Source organism: Salminus brasiliensis, chromosome 17 (genome assembly GCF_030463535.1).
Source record: "Salminus brasiliensis chromosome 17, fSalBra1.hap2, whole genome shotgun sequence".
Taxonomy (NCBI): Eukaryota; Metazoa; Chordata; class Actinopteri; order Characiformes; family Bryconidae; genus Salminus; species Salminus brasiliensis.
Genome location: NC_132894.1, coordinates 32,135,625 through 32,149,579, shown reverse-complemented (window position 1 = coordinate 32,149,579; position 13,955 = coordinate 32,135,625). Strand labels below are relative to the sequence as shown.

Genomic DNA, 13,955 nt, shown 5'->3' with positions numbered 1-13,955 from the left:
ACACCCTTGATTAGGTCCCTTTGACTGCATGCCCTATGGCCCATTCGTAGTAAGTGTGCCCCAGCTTTAAGAAGCTACTGAAACTGAGAGAATTACACATCTAAAGGCAAAAACATTTTGCTACAAATAAGCCCTCAAAAGCCAAAATCTTACCTTGTTAGTTGAATAATGCTCACAAAATGCCCAAACTGGACTGGGTTCGGACTTAATTGAAAATTGTTAAGGGAGTACCTTAAAGTTATGGATAATGCGCTACAGTTATAGAAGCCCTCATGCATTTGCCATGTTCCTTCCTGATTTTTAATTAGCTTCACCCCCTATTGTTCCTGCAAAGTTGGCTCTGTAGACGCTACATATCCTGCCATCAGTTGAAATGCGTAATCTGCAACTGTCTCTGAATTCCAGAGCTGTGTGTGCATGTCCGCTCCCTCCAGGCGTGGTGGAATATGGAATGACAAATATGTATGGTTGAACACTTGGAACCTTCATGCTTTCTTCTCAATTTGTATACTTGTTGGTTTTTGTCTCTATCTCAGGACCTGAAGGTTCGTGTTCTCTCCTCCACAAACACTACAGAGAGTCGCCTGCTGAAGGAGGCTAGCCTGCTGGCGCTCCCGGTGGCCGTGTCCTCCATTAACCTGCTCCTGCCTGGCTTTTTCAACACTGTGGCCTGGATGGAGGAGTATGATTCTCCCAGCAAGCGCAATTACGTTGCCATCTTCAGGTAGTCCACAACACTGTACACTGTGCATAAGCTAATGTCCTGCATGGGTATTTTTTCTTCTCTGGTACAAATACTATAGCTATCCAATATTTCATTAAACAACATTTCTTTAAAAACAACAACTTCTACAAAGTTTGAATAAGCTGTTTCTAATTGAAGCTCTTAACTGAACTATATAAACCTGCGGTTCCCAGTTCTGGACATGGAACTCCCCATTTTGCAGCTCTAAACACACCACCTTTTGTTTCCCTTTAAAATCAAATTGTACCCTTATTTCTCCCAGTTAACCCCACCCGTAGCTCCCCCTAGCTCTAGCAATGTTCCTGACACTAGGAGGGTGAGGACTAGCACATGCATCCTCTGATACATGCAGAGTCAGCCACCAGGATTTCCGGGCAGCCAACGCGCCAAAGCCAAAGCGCTGGCTACTCGGCTCTGCCACACATCCAACTGATAAGGGAATTAATGATTGGCCAGTTGCAATCTTTTGGAAAACCAGCATACATTGGGATTCAAACTTGGGCCATAGTGGCTACTCAGAGATCCATGTATTTTATATTGAGCTCTGCTTCTTCTTTGTCAGGAACCTGATGCTAAAAGTGAGCGTGCTCGGAGTGCTGTGTTATCATTGGTTGGGGCGGGTGGCGTTGAATCCAGGGAGCGCGGGGCTCAAGGTGAGACATTTTATCATACTGATCACATGTACTGGCTATATTATGCATAACTTCCTGCTAAAGTCACTGGCTCGGTACAGCAGCGATGGACAACTCTGGTCCTTGAGGACAGGGTGCCTGTACAGGTTTTTGTCTACAGTTTTCCTGCTCAAGAACACCTGATTAAACTCACCTGTTAATTGTCAGGTGTAGAACGTCTGTTAGAGCAGGGAAACCAGCATACTATGCTGGACTTACACCTGCGCTGAAGGATGGGTATCCATTTATTCCTGTTTTCCATCTAGAAAATGGGATAAATCCTTTTTTAAAAATCCTAAATGGTGTTTAAGCATACAGGTAGCCTCACAGGCATTAAACTGTAGGTTACACTTAGATTCTGAAGGTGATTAAACCTGACTGGACTTGTTGTTGTGTGTGTGATCAGTGCTGGGAGAGTTTTGTGGGACAAGAGTTGTATCGATTCCTGCTGATGGACTTCATCTTCACAATGCTGGATACCTTCTTTGGAGAGTTCCTGTGGCGGTGAGTTCCCAGCCAAACTACGTCACTTAAAGAGCAAGACATTAGCAGTGTAACGATTCACAAATTGTGTCCTTTGTTTTGATACAGTATGGCGGAGTGATTTTGTAGACTGTATTTTTCAATGGAGCAAATGGAGGAGTGGCTGAAACCAGCCTTAATATGTTAATTTGAAGAATTTTTATCAAATCAACTTTGGAAATAAAAACTTAAGCTTTACAGTGTCCCGAACTAACATTCTAGCCATAAGCTAATATGTTAACACACTAGTCAGTTCAGTACAGTATGGTTTACTAGAACGCTACATCCCTACAGAGCATAGCAAGCATTAAAAAGCCAATCAACAACATTTCTGATTCACCAGCAAAACCACTTCCTTAAGCTGACATGCTTTCCCTTTCTACTTTTTCAGGTTATTTTCACAGAAGGTTCTGAAAAAGGAGAGGAAGCCTGTGTTCGATATTGCACGGAATGTTCTTGAACTCATCTATGGACAGACGCTAGCTTGGTAACTACACATCCCATGATGCCATGATAAGTTAATAAATTAGTGAATAGCCCGGTCATTAGGCATTGCAGTCCTCGGGGCTAACGGGGTGTGCTTGTGTGCAGGTTGGGATTGCTGTTTACTCCCCTCTTGCCTGTAGTGCAGGTCATCAAGCTGCTCCTTCTTTTCTACATGAAAAAGGTGAGGCATGAGACAGGAGCCGGGCAGGCAGCAGGAGGGTGCATGTTTGCACATGCCTTTACGTCTGATTATTGAGACTCACGCTTCTCCCCTGTCTTTCTCTCGCAGACTAGTCTGATGATGAATTGTCAGGCTCCCAGGAAGCCGTGGAGGGCGAGCCAGATGACCACCTTTTTCATCACCCTTCTCTGCTTCCCCTCTTTCCTGGGAGCAGCAGTGTGTGTCACCTACACCATGTGGACGTGAGTGAATTGCTCATTCAAAAACACAGACACATAAACTACAGGTTTATGATGTCAGACTTGATGTAGTCTCCGTCTTTACACACACTGTGTTTTAGTGCATTAACCTCTTTATGTAAGCACACACTTTGTTACTGTCATAATTTACATTACAGTTCCGTAGGCCCTAAAATAGAACCCTGTGGGGCTCAACACTCAGGAACTCTGGTATGCTTAACTGCTATACAGTAGTTATATGAATCATTAACCTGGGGTTTAAGGGGTTAAAAGATATGAAGGTTGTTCTATTACCTAAATTCCAGTCGCACAAATGTATCTTTACAAATAATTCTGGGCACCTGGGTGGCAAAGCTATCTGAACATTGCTCCAGTCGTCTAACGGTCGCAGGTTTAATCCTCAGTGTTGCCCAGCCATCCTTGGCCAAGAGTCTAAGAGAGCTTTATTGGCCTTACTTTCTTTGGCTGGATAGGATGGCCCTCTCTCTACCCTGTCACTCAACACAGTGCTAGCCAGGTGCATCCATGCTAACATAGCATCACTCGAGGTAATGATGGCTAGTATGGGCAACTGGTTGCTGACCTAACAGAGCTGGCAGTTAGTGTTCTCCTTCAAATGTGTCCAGCTGTTTGAAGGAGAGGTGCTCAGTTCTACTGGTAGGGTGAAGCACATGAAGCTCTGCTGCTAAGATTGGCCCTCCAAGACTGGGATTGTGCACCTCTGCAGTAGAGCTTCATGTGAACTGGAAGCACATGCCAACCTTCACCCTACCAGTGCTGGTAGCCAGTAGCTAAATTGTAAAAGTTGAATGAGATTTGATTTCAGATTTAATGATGCAAGAACCATAATTGCATTGTAAGGCCAGAGATTAACACCCTTCTTCTTCTGTTTCTCTCTGTGGAGCAGAATAAAGCCATCTGAGAGCTGCGGGCCCTTCCAGGGCCTTAACACCATGTTCCAGTCAGGGAAGAGGTGGGTGGAACAGCTGGCCAAGGACAACCCTCGACTGACCTGGCTCACCTGGGCTCATACATACCTGGTGGAGAACCCTTTCTTCCTCTTCCTTGCTGCCAGCATCTTCCTGTGAGTCACACTTTCCTATTTTTCTCACTTGCGCTCTTGCTCGTTCTCATTCTCACTCTTTACAATAATACACTCAGTAATAATACACACAGCAGTGCTCCACAATCTAGTAAAAAGCCTTCTTTCCTGAACAGTAAATACAGTAGAGAGTAGAGTTATTCCAACAAAAGCCCTTGATTGCAGAAGAAACACAGAATGATCAGGTGTCCCAATACTTTTGTCCAAATATTCACTATGGCCCAAAATAAAATTCTTAGACTTTTTTTTTTACTGCTTACACTATATTTATGGTCTACATTCCAGCCACACAATAGCCCATTTCATGTATCAGATTTGTGTGTTTAAAATAATTCTGAATCTTATCCATATATTTGGATCAAACAGTGGTAAAACACACACAGTTTATGATGCAATAAAGAAGCATAATATCACACTGATGTTAGATCAGATATTTTTGGTAATGTATCAATAATAAAATGTGGATAAAGTGTAGATTCAAGTTGTTTAAATCACTTTTGTGTTTCTTTTTTTCCTTCCACCAGGATTGTGATCTACTTCCACAGTCAGGTGGTAGATGGACAGAGGAAGATTATTGAGCTGCTTCAGGAGCAGATTGAAAATGTAAGCACTCTCTAAAAAGTACTCTGAGCAAAATAAGTCTAATACCAAACACATTGTAACTCCCAGCTCCTCGTTCTCATTGTCCAGGAGGGGGAGGACAAGAAGTTCTTGATCACTAGGCTACAAAATATACACGAACAGAAAAGACCACGGTCACCTCGTCGCGTCCGGGGAGCCAGCAAGGTTAGCCACACACACACACACACACACACACACACACACACACACACACACACACACACACACACACACAGCACATTTGCATTGCTATCATTGTGCCTTATTATGTTAAAACTATGGTTAGTCTTTGATGTGGCTGAATATTGTCCAGTTTTTTTTTTTTTTTTATACACCCACATGCACAAATCCCGGTCGGTAATTTCCGATTAGTCAGAATGCTCGCACTCTGCAAAATATCTTGAAAACCTCTGAAATCTAGTCCAGTAGTTCTCAAATCAGTCCTCAGGGCCCTAGGTGTTTAGGATCAAGTTAGGTTGCATTTCAAGTTAGGTTGGAGTTAAGGAAATATGTGGACTCCCTCAGGATGGTTTCAGATCCTGGGGGAGGTCAGTATATTTCTTTATGAGACTCTGGAAGTAATCTACTATATAGTTAAAAAAAAAATACATCAAATTAATATGTATTTTTCATTTGGCAGATCTCCTGAAGGCAGACAGCAATACATAAATAAGGAAATAACTAAATAATCTCATAATATATATATATATATACACACACACACCAATTTTTCATCACGTTTGCCACCCACTAATTTGTCCTCTCCCACATCACATGTAATGCTCCCAGCACTGGGAGGGTGACAACTGACACGTCTCCTCCAACACATGCACACGTCACACATCAGCCATTGCTTTTTTTTAACTGCTTTCGATGCAACATCACTGCTCGGAGGAAAAAGCTGGGTACCCTGCTCTGATGCATCATCTTAGCAGACTCTCATGCTGGCCAGCATCACACACTGAAGTAATGTGTGAGGGGGAGATCTGAGCCAATTGTGCTCTCTCGGGATCTGGCTGCTAATTGATGGCAGCATGACCCGGGATTCGACCCTAGCGATCCCCAGGTCATAGTGACGGTGTCTTAGTCTGTTGGACCACAAAATATAACATTTTACATTTCTGCTCACATCAGAAACGTGCATATTATAGCCCTCTGCAGCCCCAGCATTGCTGTTCTCTAGTATTGAAATGCTTATTAAGCAGTAATACTGTGTATTGTAATTCTACTGCCATACTTGCACAGTACCCTCGCTCAAACAAACCCTATTCAAAGAGTACAGTTTTCTCACACTGAAAAAAACCTCTTTCCTGTTTCAGGATTCCAGTTACTCCTGACTTCTCCCAAGCTTCCATACCCTCCTTTGAGAGTGGTATTGGATCTGGAGCCCCTTGCCATTCTGCCCCCTGCATCTTCAACAGCTGCATCCCTACAAGCTGGTGGCGAGGAATCGTTGCATTATTTCATCTGAGCTTCATCACTCAGACAAAACCACTGTTGAGCCCTGGGATCCCATCAAGGTTGTCACCACTGAACTCTACAGAAGCATCATGTCTGCTTTGGAAAGAGCGACCAGACCAGACTGGCACATCCCGCAGAGACGTGCACATTTTTTTTTAAAGAAATGTATTTTAAGATCAGGGTAGGAAACAGATGTTGGTCTAGGAGGGAAATGACCTTGACGTCTGCACCTGGTACCGAACTACTCTGAAAACCTGTGTCTTTTAAAGCAAGATTCTGTGAAACTCTTGTATTTATGTATTATGATGAGATTATACTGTATAGATGCATGTTTGTTTTCTGCTCATAATACACTCTTTAAAATAAAGGTGCTGGAAATGGTTCTTGGAGCGATGCCTTAGAGGAGCCACTTTCCGTTTATTACAGAACCATGTTTGTAACAGAGATACAGACCGGCTTATTACAGTCTTTTTAGAGCCAAATGTGGTTCTTCTATGGCATCGCTCAAATCGCCTTTATTTTTAAGAGTCTACACAACTCCTTATGTTCAGACTGTGAAGTATGGTAGATATTTATAAGATGCAAGTGTAATATAACACACACAATATTGTACAGGACTTCATGCTCACACAGAGCAAAGGGAGAGCCACTGATTAAAAAGCAGCATTGCTATTTTAGTACTTTGCTATTGCTAAGTTTGTGTAGTTTATGATTTTATGGTACTTTTAAGCCATGACATCCAGTTGTAATAACATTTCAAACTTGAAAGCCATCAGGTAGGGTCCCTATATGCTTCACACAGAAGAAAACATGGACACCATCCAGCAGATGTTGTTGTTTTTGGGTTTTTTTTGCACCTTTATAATGTACCTTTTTAAAAATTTGTTACAAAGACATGCGATTCAAACCAGCGAAGAAAGTGTTGAACGGTATGTACACTTTACAAAGTAGCTCCTCTCTGTCTCAGAGGTCCTCATAAATATAGGATTTACATATTAAATTAAATAGATAACTTCAACAGTGTAGCTTACATTTACCTCCTGTTTAGAAATGTTACAAAATATGACCTGGAGCTCGAAGGCTGGTTCTCAGTTCTCTGAGAATATCATACGTGTCTGTAAAATGCATATTTCATACTGTGTGACAGCATATACAATATGTTAATAAGGCGTCAGCGCTGGGGCCTTGCGTCTCACTCCACCCCGAGGGTTGAGTGGGAGCGAGATTTGTGATCGGCAGCCGTTCCCGTGCTGGCGTTAGTTCATATTCCATTGCCTGCTGGAGTTCCTGCTGGAGTTCACGGACTGGCTCATGCTCAAGAGACTCGGCCCAAAAAAAAAAACAGTGCTGAATAATGTAGAACTGAACTGAACTGAATGGAAACAATGTTGCTGTAGCACCATGGAGCTTCTTGTTGAAGAGTCTAGTCTTGTTACAGTCTCTCGATATGCTGTGGCGGTCCAACAGAATGATGTACTCAACAACAATAACATCAACAAAAAAACAAACAAACAAACAAAAAATTGCAGTCCAAAAAAAAAGCCTGTTCATGATTTCTGATTTGTGAGGTTTATGAGTTCTGTTGCAGTTTGCCTTTGCCGCCAGCAGAGGGCAGAGAAAGCTTATCATTACAGTGAAACTACCTCCATCGCTTTGAACTTTGAGGTCTGCAGAGCAGGAGGATTCCCCCTCCTGTTATCATTAGCATTATATATCTATGCAAATTAACTTTATGTATGTTTTGAAAGGCCTGTATTGGAACGTGCATACATAGAGAATGCCCAATGCATTCGCCATATCAGAAACTCCAACCTTATACTGCTCCACACTGACCGCCTTCAGAGATCAACCTACATAATGGGTCCATTTTATCCAGAATAAGAAATACACTGTCCAGCTTATTCATCATTGGTCAGTTCTTGACGACAGGACTGCTGCTGCTGATATGATAAAGGTAAAGTGTGTGTGGCACTGGTACGAGATACAGTGGTGTTGCCGGAGTTCACACATGTGAGTTGCCAGGCAGAGAGTGGTACACACACACACACACACACACACCCATACCCCCCTCAAGAGCGGCCAAACATACTTCTGTGGTCAAAAACTGAGCACTGATGAAGAGCCAAAGGAAGGCTAGCACAAATGGACAATCAACACAAGGGCTAACAAGGTGGAGCAGCATGGTGGGGGTTTCTAATAATGTGGCCACTAACAATCCAAAGCTGTAAACCTGTTTTTGTCATCGCTGTTGAACACTGGGTAGCCAAACTGCTCTCCAGCAGTGCACCTATTATGTGTAAACCCATCGGATTGACTAGTTAGATTTTTAGGCCTTCACTTTGATTGACTAGCCAAAGTTTAGGCCTGCACTGTGATCCGCTAGCTGTATTTTTCCTGTATTTCACTCTGGTTGGCTGGATGAATTGTCAGGCCTTCACTTTGATTGGCTAGATAAATGTTAAGCCCTGCACTCAGATTGGCTAGTTGAATATTCAGGCCTTCGCATTTATTGGCTACCAGAATTTTCAGTCTTTCACTCTCATTTGTTAGCTGAATTATCAGTATTTCACTCTGGTTGGCTGGATGAATTTTTAGTTTAGCACTCTGACTGGCCTAGTATTTTCAGGCCTTTGCTCTGATTGGCTAGTTTAGTTTAGCATTCTTGCTCGCTGAATTTTCAGGGCTACAACCCGATTGGCTAGTTAAATTTCCCTCATGCAATTTAATTGGGTTGTTGAATTTTCAGTTCTGTACTCTTGAGTGGCTAACTGATTTTTTTTTTAGGTCCTGTATTTTGATTGGCTACTTGAAATGTCCCGTTTGCATTCTAATTGGCCAGTACAATTTATTCCTCTTGTGTTCTGATTGGGTAAGCTAACGTTTCCTCTTCTTCTCCTTGATCTTTAGCAAGCCCAAGTGTGTGTGTGTGTGTGTGTGTGTGTGTGTCAGCTCAGCTGCCATTGTTGAGCATGCCCAGTAGCTTGTTGGGCTCCAGGCCCTGCTGCTGTGCCATGCGCTGCACGTCGAAGCCCATGTGTGTGAGGAACTGAATCACACTCATCTCCCGTCCCGTCAGCTGGTCACGGATGGCGGGACAGGTGGGGTTGCAGTGGGGCCAGGGACAGCTGTCGATGAGGTGCAGCGGGCAGCCTCGGGGCGGAGAGCGGGGGCTGCTGCCACTGCTGCTGCTGTTGCCATGGTTACGGAGGCTTTGGTGGAGGCTGCGGTCCCAGCACTGGAGGGCACGAGGCAGAGACGTACCCTTCACCTGTATGTCCATCCAGTAACTATGGAGAGAGAGAGAAAGAGAGAGGGAGAGAGAGTCATTACATGAGTCAAATAGAGAGAAGATGAAGCTTGCATGGTTGCACTTCAGCCGTTTTGAGGCCTGAACTCTTTGCACAGCACTGAGGGTTGAGTTAGTTCCCCTCGTGCACTGTGATTGGCTGAGAAGCATTCTATGAGTGTCAGTATCTCCTGATAATTGCAAGTATCAGTCCACCCTAAGGACTTGGTGTACTTGCAGCGAAACAAAGCTCACAAGGTTTGTGCGAAGTCTAACCCACTTTGGAAACCTGCGGTTTCGGTTTAGCTGCTCCAGTACAGCAGGTGGTGCTATGACTTGATCTTTTCTATTACTATTGGCAGAGTACTTCACACTGTAAAGCACCAACTAGTTGAGAGGTGTGTTTGGGTGTGGACATTGCTCGACTGCCATGTGTGTAACATCTGCGGTTATTCATTTGCTATAGTTTTGTGTGTCATCTTCCTAATAATGGCCAGTAAGCCCAAAAAAGTGATATCCAACAACCCTGTCGAGAAGAACTAGCTTCCAATGATCAACTCGAGCAAACAGCGACCATAAACCCAAGCACTTCCATTACTGAACCTTTGAAGTGAAGGCTGAAAGAGGAAAACGCACCTTCTGGTGATCACCTCATGTGATAAACAGGCAGGTGCAAACATGGCCCTGTGGAACACAGTGAAGAACAGGTGGTAAAGTTTCATCAGTGTGCTTTTATTGGTCTTTTGGAATTCAGATTAGATGTGGAGAAAATCTGTGAGAAAGCATAAGTATTTTTGAAGCGAGTGTGGAAATGCTTACGGGACGTCTTTGAGGGTGTTCCTGAGCTCAATCCCCAGGTTCTGGATGTACCGCCACTGACCCTCCTGCACTGGCTGACCCATCAGATGGACGTTATCTACTGTCAGCTGGGCTTCGTCAAACAACCACTGCACCACAAACACTGGACCTGAGCAAGAGAGAGAGAGAAAGTGAGTGAGTGGAAGGGCTGGTAATGGTGTGAATGGCTTGTTTGAGTGTGAATCCAGCAGAGGGCGCTGTTTCTCCCTTACTCTTCAGTGTGGGGTAGACTTTATAACCGAAGAAACAGTTCCATTCCTCTCCTGGGTGAGCAAGCCTGCATCGCTCAGGAACCACTCCACCCCAGTACCTACAGCACAAAGAGCAGTGTCAGCATTTCACATTCTCTCTCTCTCTCTCTCTCTCTCTCTATCTCTCTTTCTCTCTCTTCTCTCGCTCTCACCTGATGCCCCGCTTGATGGCCTCCGTGGGGGCGCAGCTCATGGTGTCCACACAGTCTGTACAGCGGTACTGCTTATTGTCCAGAAACCACCCAGAGTCGGCCAGGCCTCTGACCTGAACTGACCCGTGACCTCTGCTCTTCAGCAGCTCGGCCACACGGTCCACGTTCAGCAGGACGCCTGTACCTCCAGCACTGATACAATCACACACACACACACACACACATCATTGAAGCCTCTAAACTGCTTTACACTTCAAATGAAATTCAACACTTGAATGACACTGAAAGAGCTTGAATGTCATGACTGTCTGTCCCGCTACATGCATACTGACCTGCTTCCTGCTAGTAGAAGGACTTTAGCATTGTCCAGCCCTTTGGTCAAGAGTTCCTTTACAACTTCCTGAATGATCAGCGAGCCCATGAAAGCATAGTCATCTAAACAAACACACACATAGAGAGATAAAGGGGTCAACTGGAGACACAGACACACGGTTATGGTGATTGGACCCCTTGTATTGCCACTTACGGCTGTATTTTTAGATATTACAGCAAAGAAAAAAGCTTGTACTTCTTTTATTTTCCACCACTGATAAACCCAGACACATGCACTGTTCTTGATGAGGTCACCTGTCATCATAATTTTGTGTCATAATTTTATGTACAACAACAAAGAACATTCAATTTGACAAAAAACACAAATATTATCATACAAATGATCATATACTGTATTATCAGGTCAAAGACGAGTCTCGAGATTTCATTACTGCTCTTTAAACATTCTGAATATTCATTTCTTCCTTGTTGATGTTCCAGTAATTTCTCAGTTATGTTCAAATCATCTAAAGATCTTTTCATCATTCTGGGCTCGCAGCTTCTGATTTATTTATAACCCAATAATTATTTGACACCGGTTGTAGAGCACTGACACCATATTTCCATTTTATACATACATCTGCGACCAAAGACTATTGTATTATATGTGAAAAAACTTCACCACACTCAAAAACACTGTACTGTCACTCACTTTGGTCTGTTTTTGGCGTAGCTCCACTCCACACATCACTGGAGCAGTAGGGAATAAATCTGAAAATGCAAGTATAACACAGTCATCAGTACACACACACACACACACACACACACACACACACACACACACACACACAGACAGTACAGTAAAGTAATATTACAGAATTTTACACTCAAGCTTTACCCAGTTTTCGGGAGTGCTTTCCTGCTCACTTTTTTTAACTCTCTCTATTACTTAAGCAATAGAACATAACATATTACAACATATGCATATAACATATTCGCAATAACACACTACTTCCAGTGTTATACTGCTGTTATACCAGTTTTTACAAAATAAAGAAACAAAACAAATCAGAGATACCCTGAATTTCATACTCAATATGCTGTCAAATCCTTCCGCCAAAAGTAGTTCCACAACAAAGGAGTTCTCGCTGTGCAGCGCTAACAATTCCAAAAACATCAGGGCCGACTAAGTAGAGGTTCGTTAATGGACCTGTTGAGCCCTGGATGCAGTCCAAGCAAACAGCTGATACTTTAAGACTCACCCTTTGGGCTACGGGTCGAGCCAGAGACATTATAAATGTAAAGGACACTATTTATAATAATCATGCAAATGATCATATACTGAAAACAAATAAAATGTGCCACAACCTCCCTAATGTAGACAGTATTTGTGCATTATAACGTGCAGAAGTGTATGTCTGCAGAGGAAATTATTTTCCATTTGCAGAATTTTCCATTTTTTCCAATTTATTTGGATCTGGACCAATAAAAATGCTTCAAAAATGAATATATTGGAATAAAATCTTTTTACATTGACTTCAATTGAACATTAAGACTTTTTTTCTTCTATGAAATTGCCTTTTGAAGGGTTTATGTGACAGCAAGCAACAATATACATATATATATATATATATATGTTCGCGCACACACACACAGTTCAGCTGAGTTTTACCATGCTGTGTATGACCTACATGCCTTGGGTGGTCCAGATTCTATATCAAAGTAAAGTGAGTGTGTGTCTGTGTTTGCCTCTGTATCTGTGTAAACACACACATCTCTCATGCTGGCTTTAGAGGCTGTGGAGGGAGCGCAGCGGGGCAGGGGCAGGCCGCAGCACTGAGAGCGCTTATTCACACACAGTGGAAAAGGCCTTTGGGTGTGTACGGAGCAGTCTGCTGGAGAATACTTACACCATGTTTGCATTCCACCAGTGCGGGTTTTCCTCAGGCTGTGGAGACAGAATGCCTGTACCTGAATCAAACACAAATTGGCATCATTAATCATAGTGCACTTTATTACAGCGCCACAGTACAGCATTCTGTGCTGTACCACCCCCACCTGCCCCCCAAGAAAAATGATTAAAGCAGCAAAAAAACAATTTCCCCCAAACCACAACAGTAACCCAACTGGGCCCTACAGCAGTAGACCACCTCAATCCCACCATGAAAGCTCACCACGGTAAGTCAACTGGGCCCTATCATGGTAAACGGAATAAGTAACCCAACATAATGGTAGTCCAACTGGGACAACTGTAATCCACCTGAGCCTCACCACCGTACCCCAACTACACCCCACCACAGTAGCCCAACTGAATTCCACCATTAAAGCCTGAATGGGGCTCACTATGGTAACACAACTGGAGACCACTATTGGTTATCTAACTGGGCCCATAACGGTAGCCCAACTGGGCACATAACGGCAGCCCAACTGGGGCCCACAATGGTCACCCAACTGGGGCTCACCACAATAGCCCAGCTGGTGCTGTCAATGATAGCCCAGCTGGGGCCTACAACTGTAATCTAATTGGACCCCACCTCAACTAGACCCCACAATGGTAATCCAACTGGGCCCCACAATTATAGCTGAACTAAGACCTACAATTGTAATCTAACTGGGCCCCACCATGGTAATTCAACTAGGGTCCACAACTGAGGCCCTTAATGTTAGCCCAAAAGGAACCCACATTGGTAGTACAACAAGGGTCGACAACTATGGCCTAACTGGAGCCCTACCATGGTAAGCCAGGCTACCTGTGTTTAAAGTGCCCTTTCCTTTACACACATATTTGTAAATGTAACATCGGTGGGACACCCTAATGGTGGAATCATCCAGACACACTTTGAGGAAAAGAAACCATTGCATGTTTCTCATTTAAAGGTCAGTAACGCCCCTGAATGAAGCTAAGTGCGCAAACAGGAAGGGTTAGCTTAACCACGTGTTTGTGAGAGTGTGCGAGAGAGTGAGTGTGCGTGCGCCTTGGCCACGTTCGTTGGAAAAACAAACAAATTAAAACGTCGTATTTGAAGTCTGTCTTTTTTCTTTCAAAAGAATAACAAGCCAGCGCACTA

The 13,955-nt window shown here is 43.5% G+C and overlaps 2 protein-coding genes across 3 annotated transcripts in view; one reads left to right on the top strand and one right to left on the bottom strand.

Annotated features, from left to right (window-relative positions):
• tmc6b (transmembrane channel-like 6b) overlaps window positions 1–6,705 on the top strand; it is a 28,407-nt gene extending 21,702 nt beyond the window's left edge. For both annotated transcript variants that reach the window (XM_072660757.1, XM_072660756.1), the window contains 10 exons: window positions 537–724; window positions 1,308–1,398; window positions 1,823–1,920; window positions 2,330–2,425; window positions 2,530–2,605; window positions 2,714–2,847; window positions 3,752–3,928; window positions 4,471–4,549; window positions 4,637–4,732; window positions 5,887–6,705. In XM_072660757.1, the coding sequence (XP_072516858.1) occupies window positions 537–724; window positions 1,308–1,398; window positions 1,823–1,920; window positions 2,330–2,425; window positions 2,530–2,605; window positions 2,714–2,847; window positions 3,752–3,928; window positions 4,471–4,549; window positions 4,637–4,732; window positions 5,887–5,904 (1,053 nt within the window). In that variant the 3' untranslated portion in view covers window positions 5,905–6,705. The remainder of the gene's footprint in view (window positions 1–536; window positions 725–1,307; window positions 1,399–1,822; window positions 1,921–2,329; window positions 2,426–2,529; window positions 2,606–2,713; window positions 2,848–3,751; window positions 3,929–4,470; window positions 4,550–4,636; window positions 4,733–5,886) is intronic.
• Window positions 6,706–8,848: 2,143 nt separating this feature from the next.
• notum1b (notum, palmitoleoyl-protein carboxylesterase b) overlaps window positions 8,849–13,955 on the bottom strand; it is a 16,065-nt gene continuing 10,958 nt past the window's right edge. Inside the window, exons 4-11 of the mRNA XM_072660627.1 lie at window positions 12,798–12,858; window positions 11,600–11,658; window positions 10,908–11,010; window positions 10,576–10,767; window positions 10,385–10,482; window positions 10,134–10,281; window positions 9,951–9,998; window positions 8,849–9,315 (exon numbers count right to left, since the gene is read on the bottom strand). Of these exons, the coding sequence (XP_072516728.1) occupies window positions 8,979–9,315; window positions 9,951–9,998; window positions 10,134–10,281; window positions 10,385–10,482; window positions 10,576–10,767; window positions 10,908–11,010; window positions 11,600–11,658; window positions 12,798–12,858 (1,046 nt within the window). The 3' untranslated portion in view covers window positions 8,849–8,978. The remainder of the gene's footprint in view (window positions 9,316–9,950; window positions 9,999–10,133; window positions 10,282–10,384; window positions 10,483–10,575; window positions 10,768–10,907; window positions 11,011–11,599; window positions 11,659–12,797; window positions 12,859–13,955) is intronic.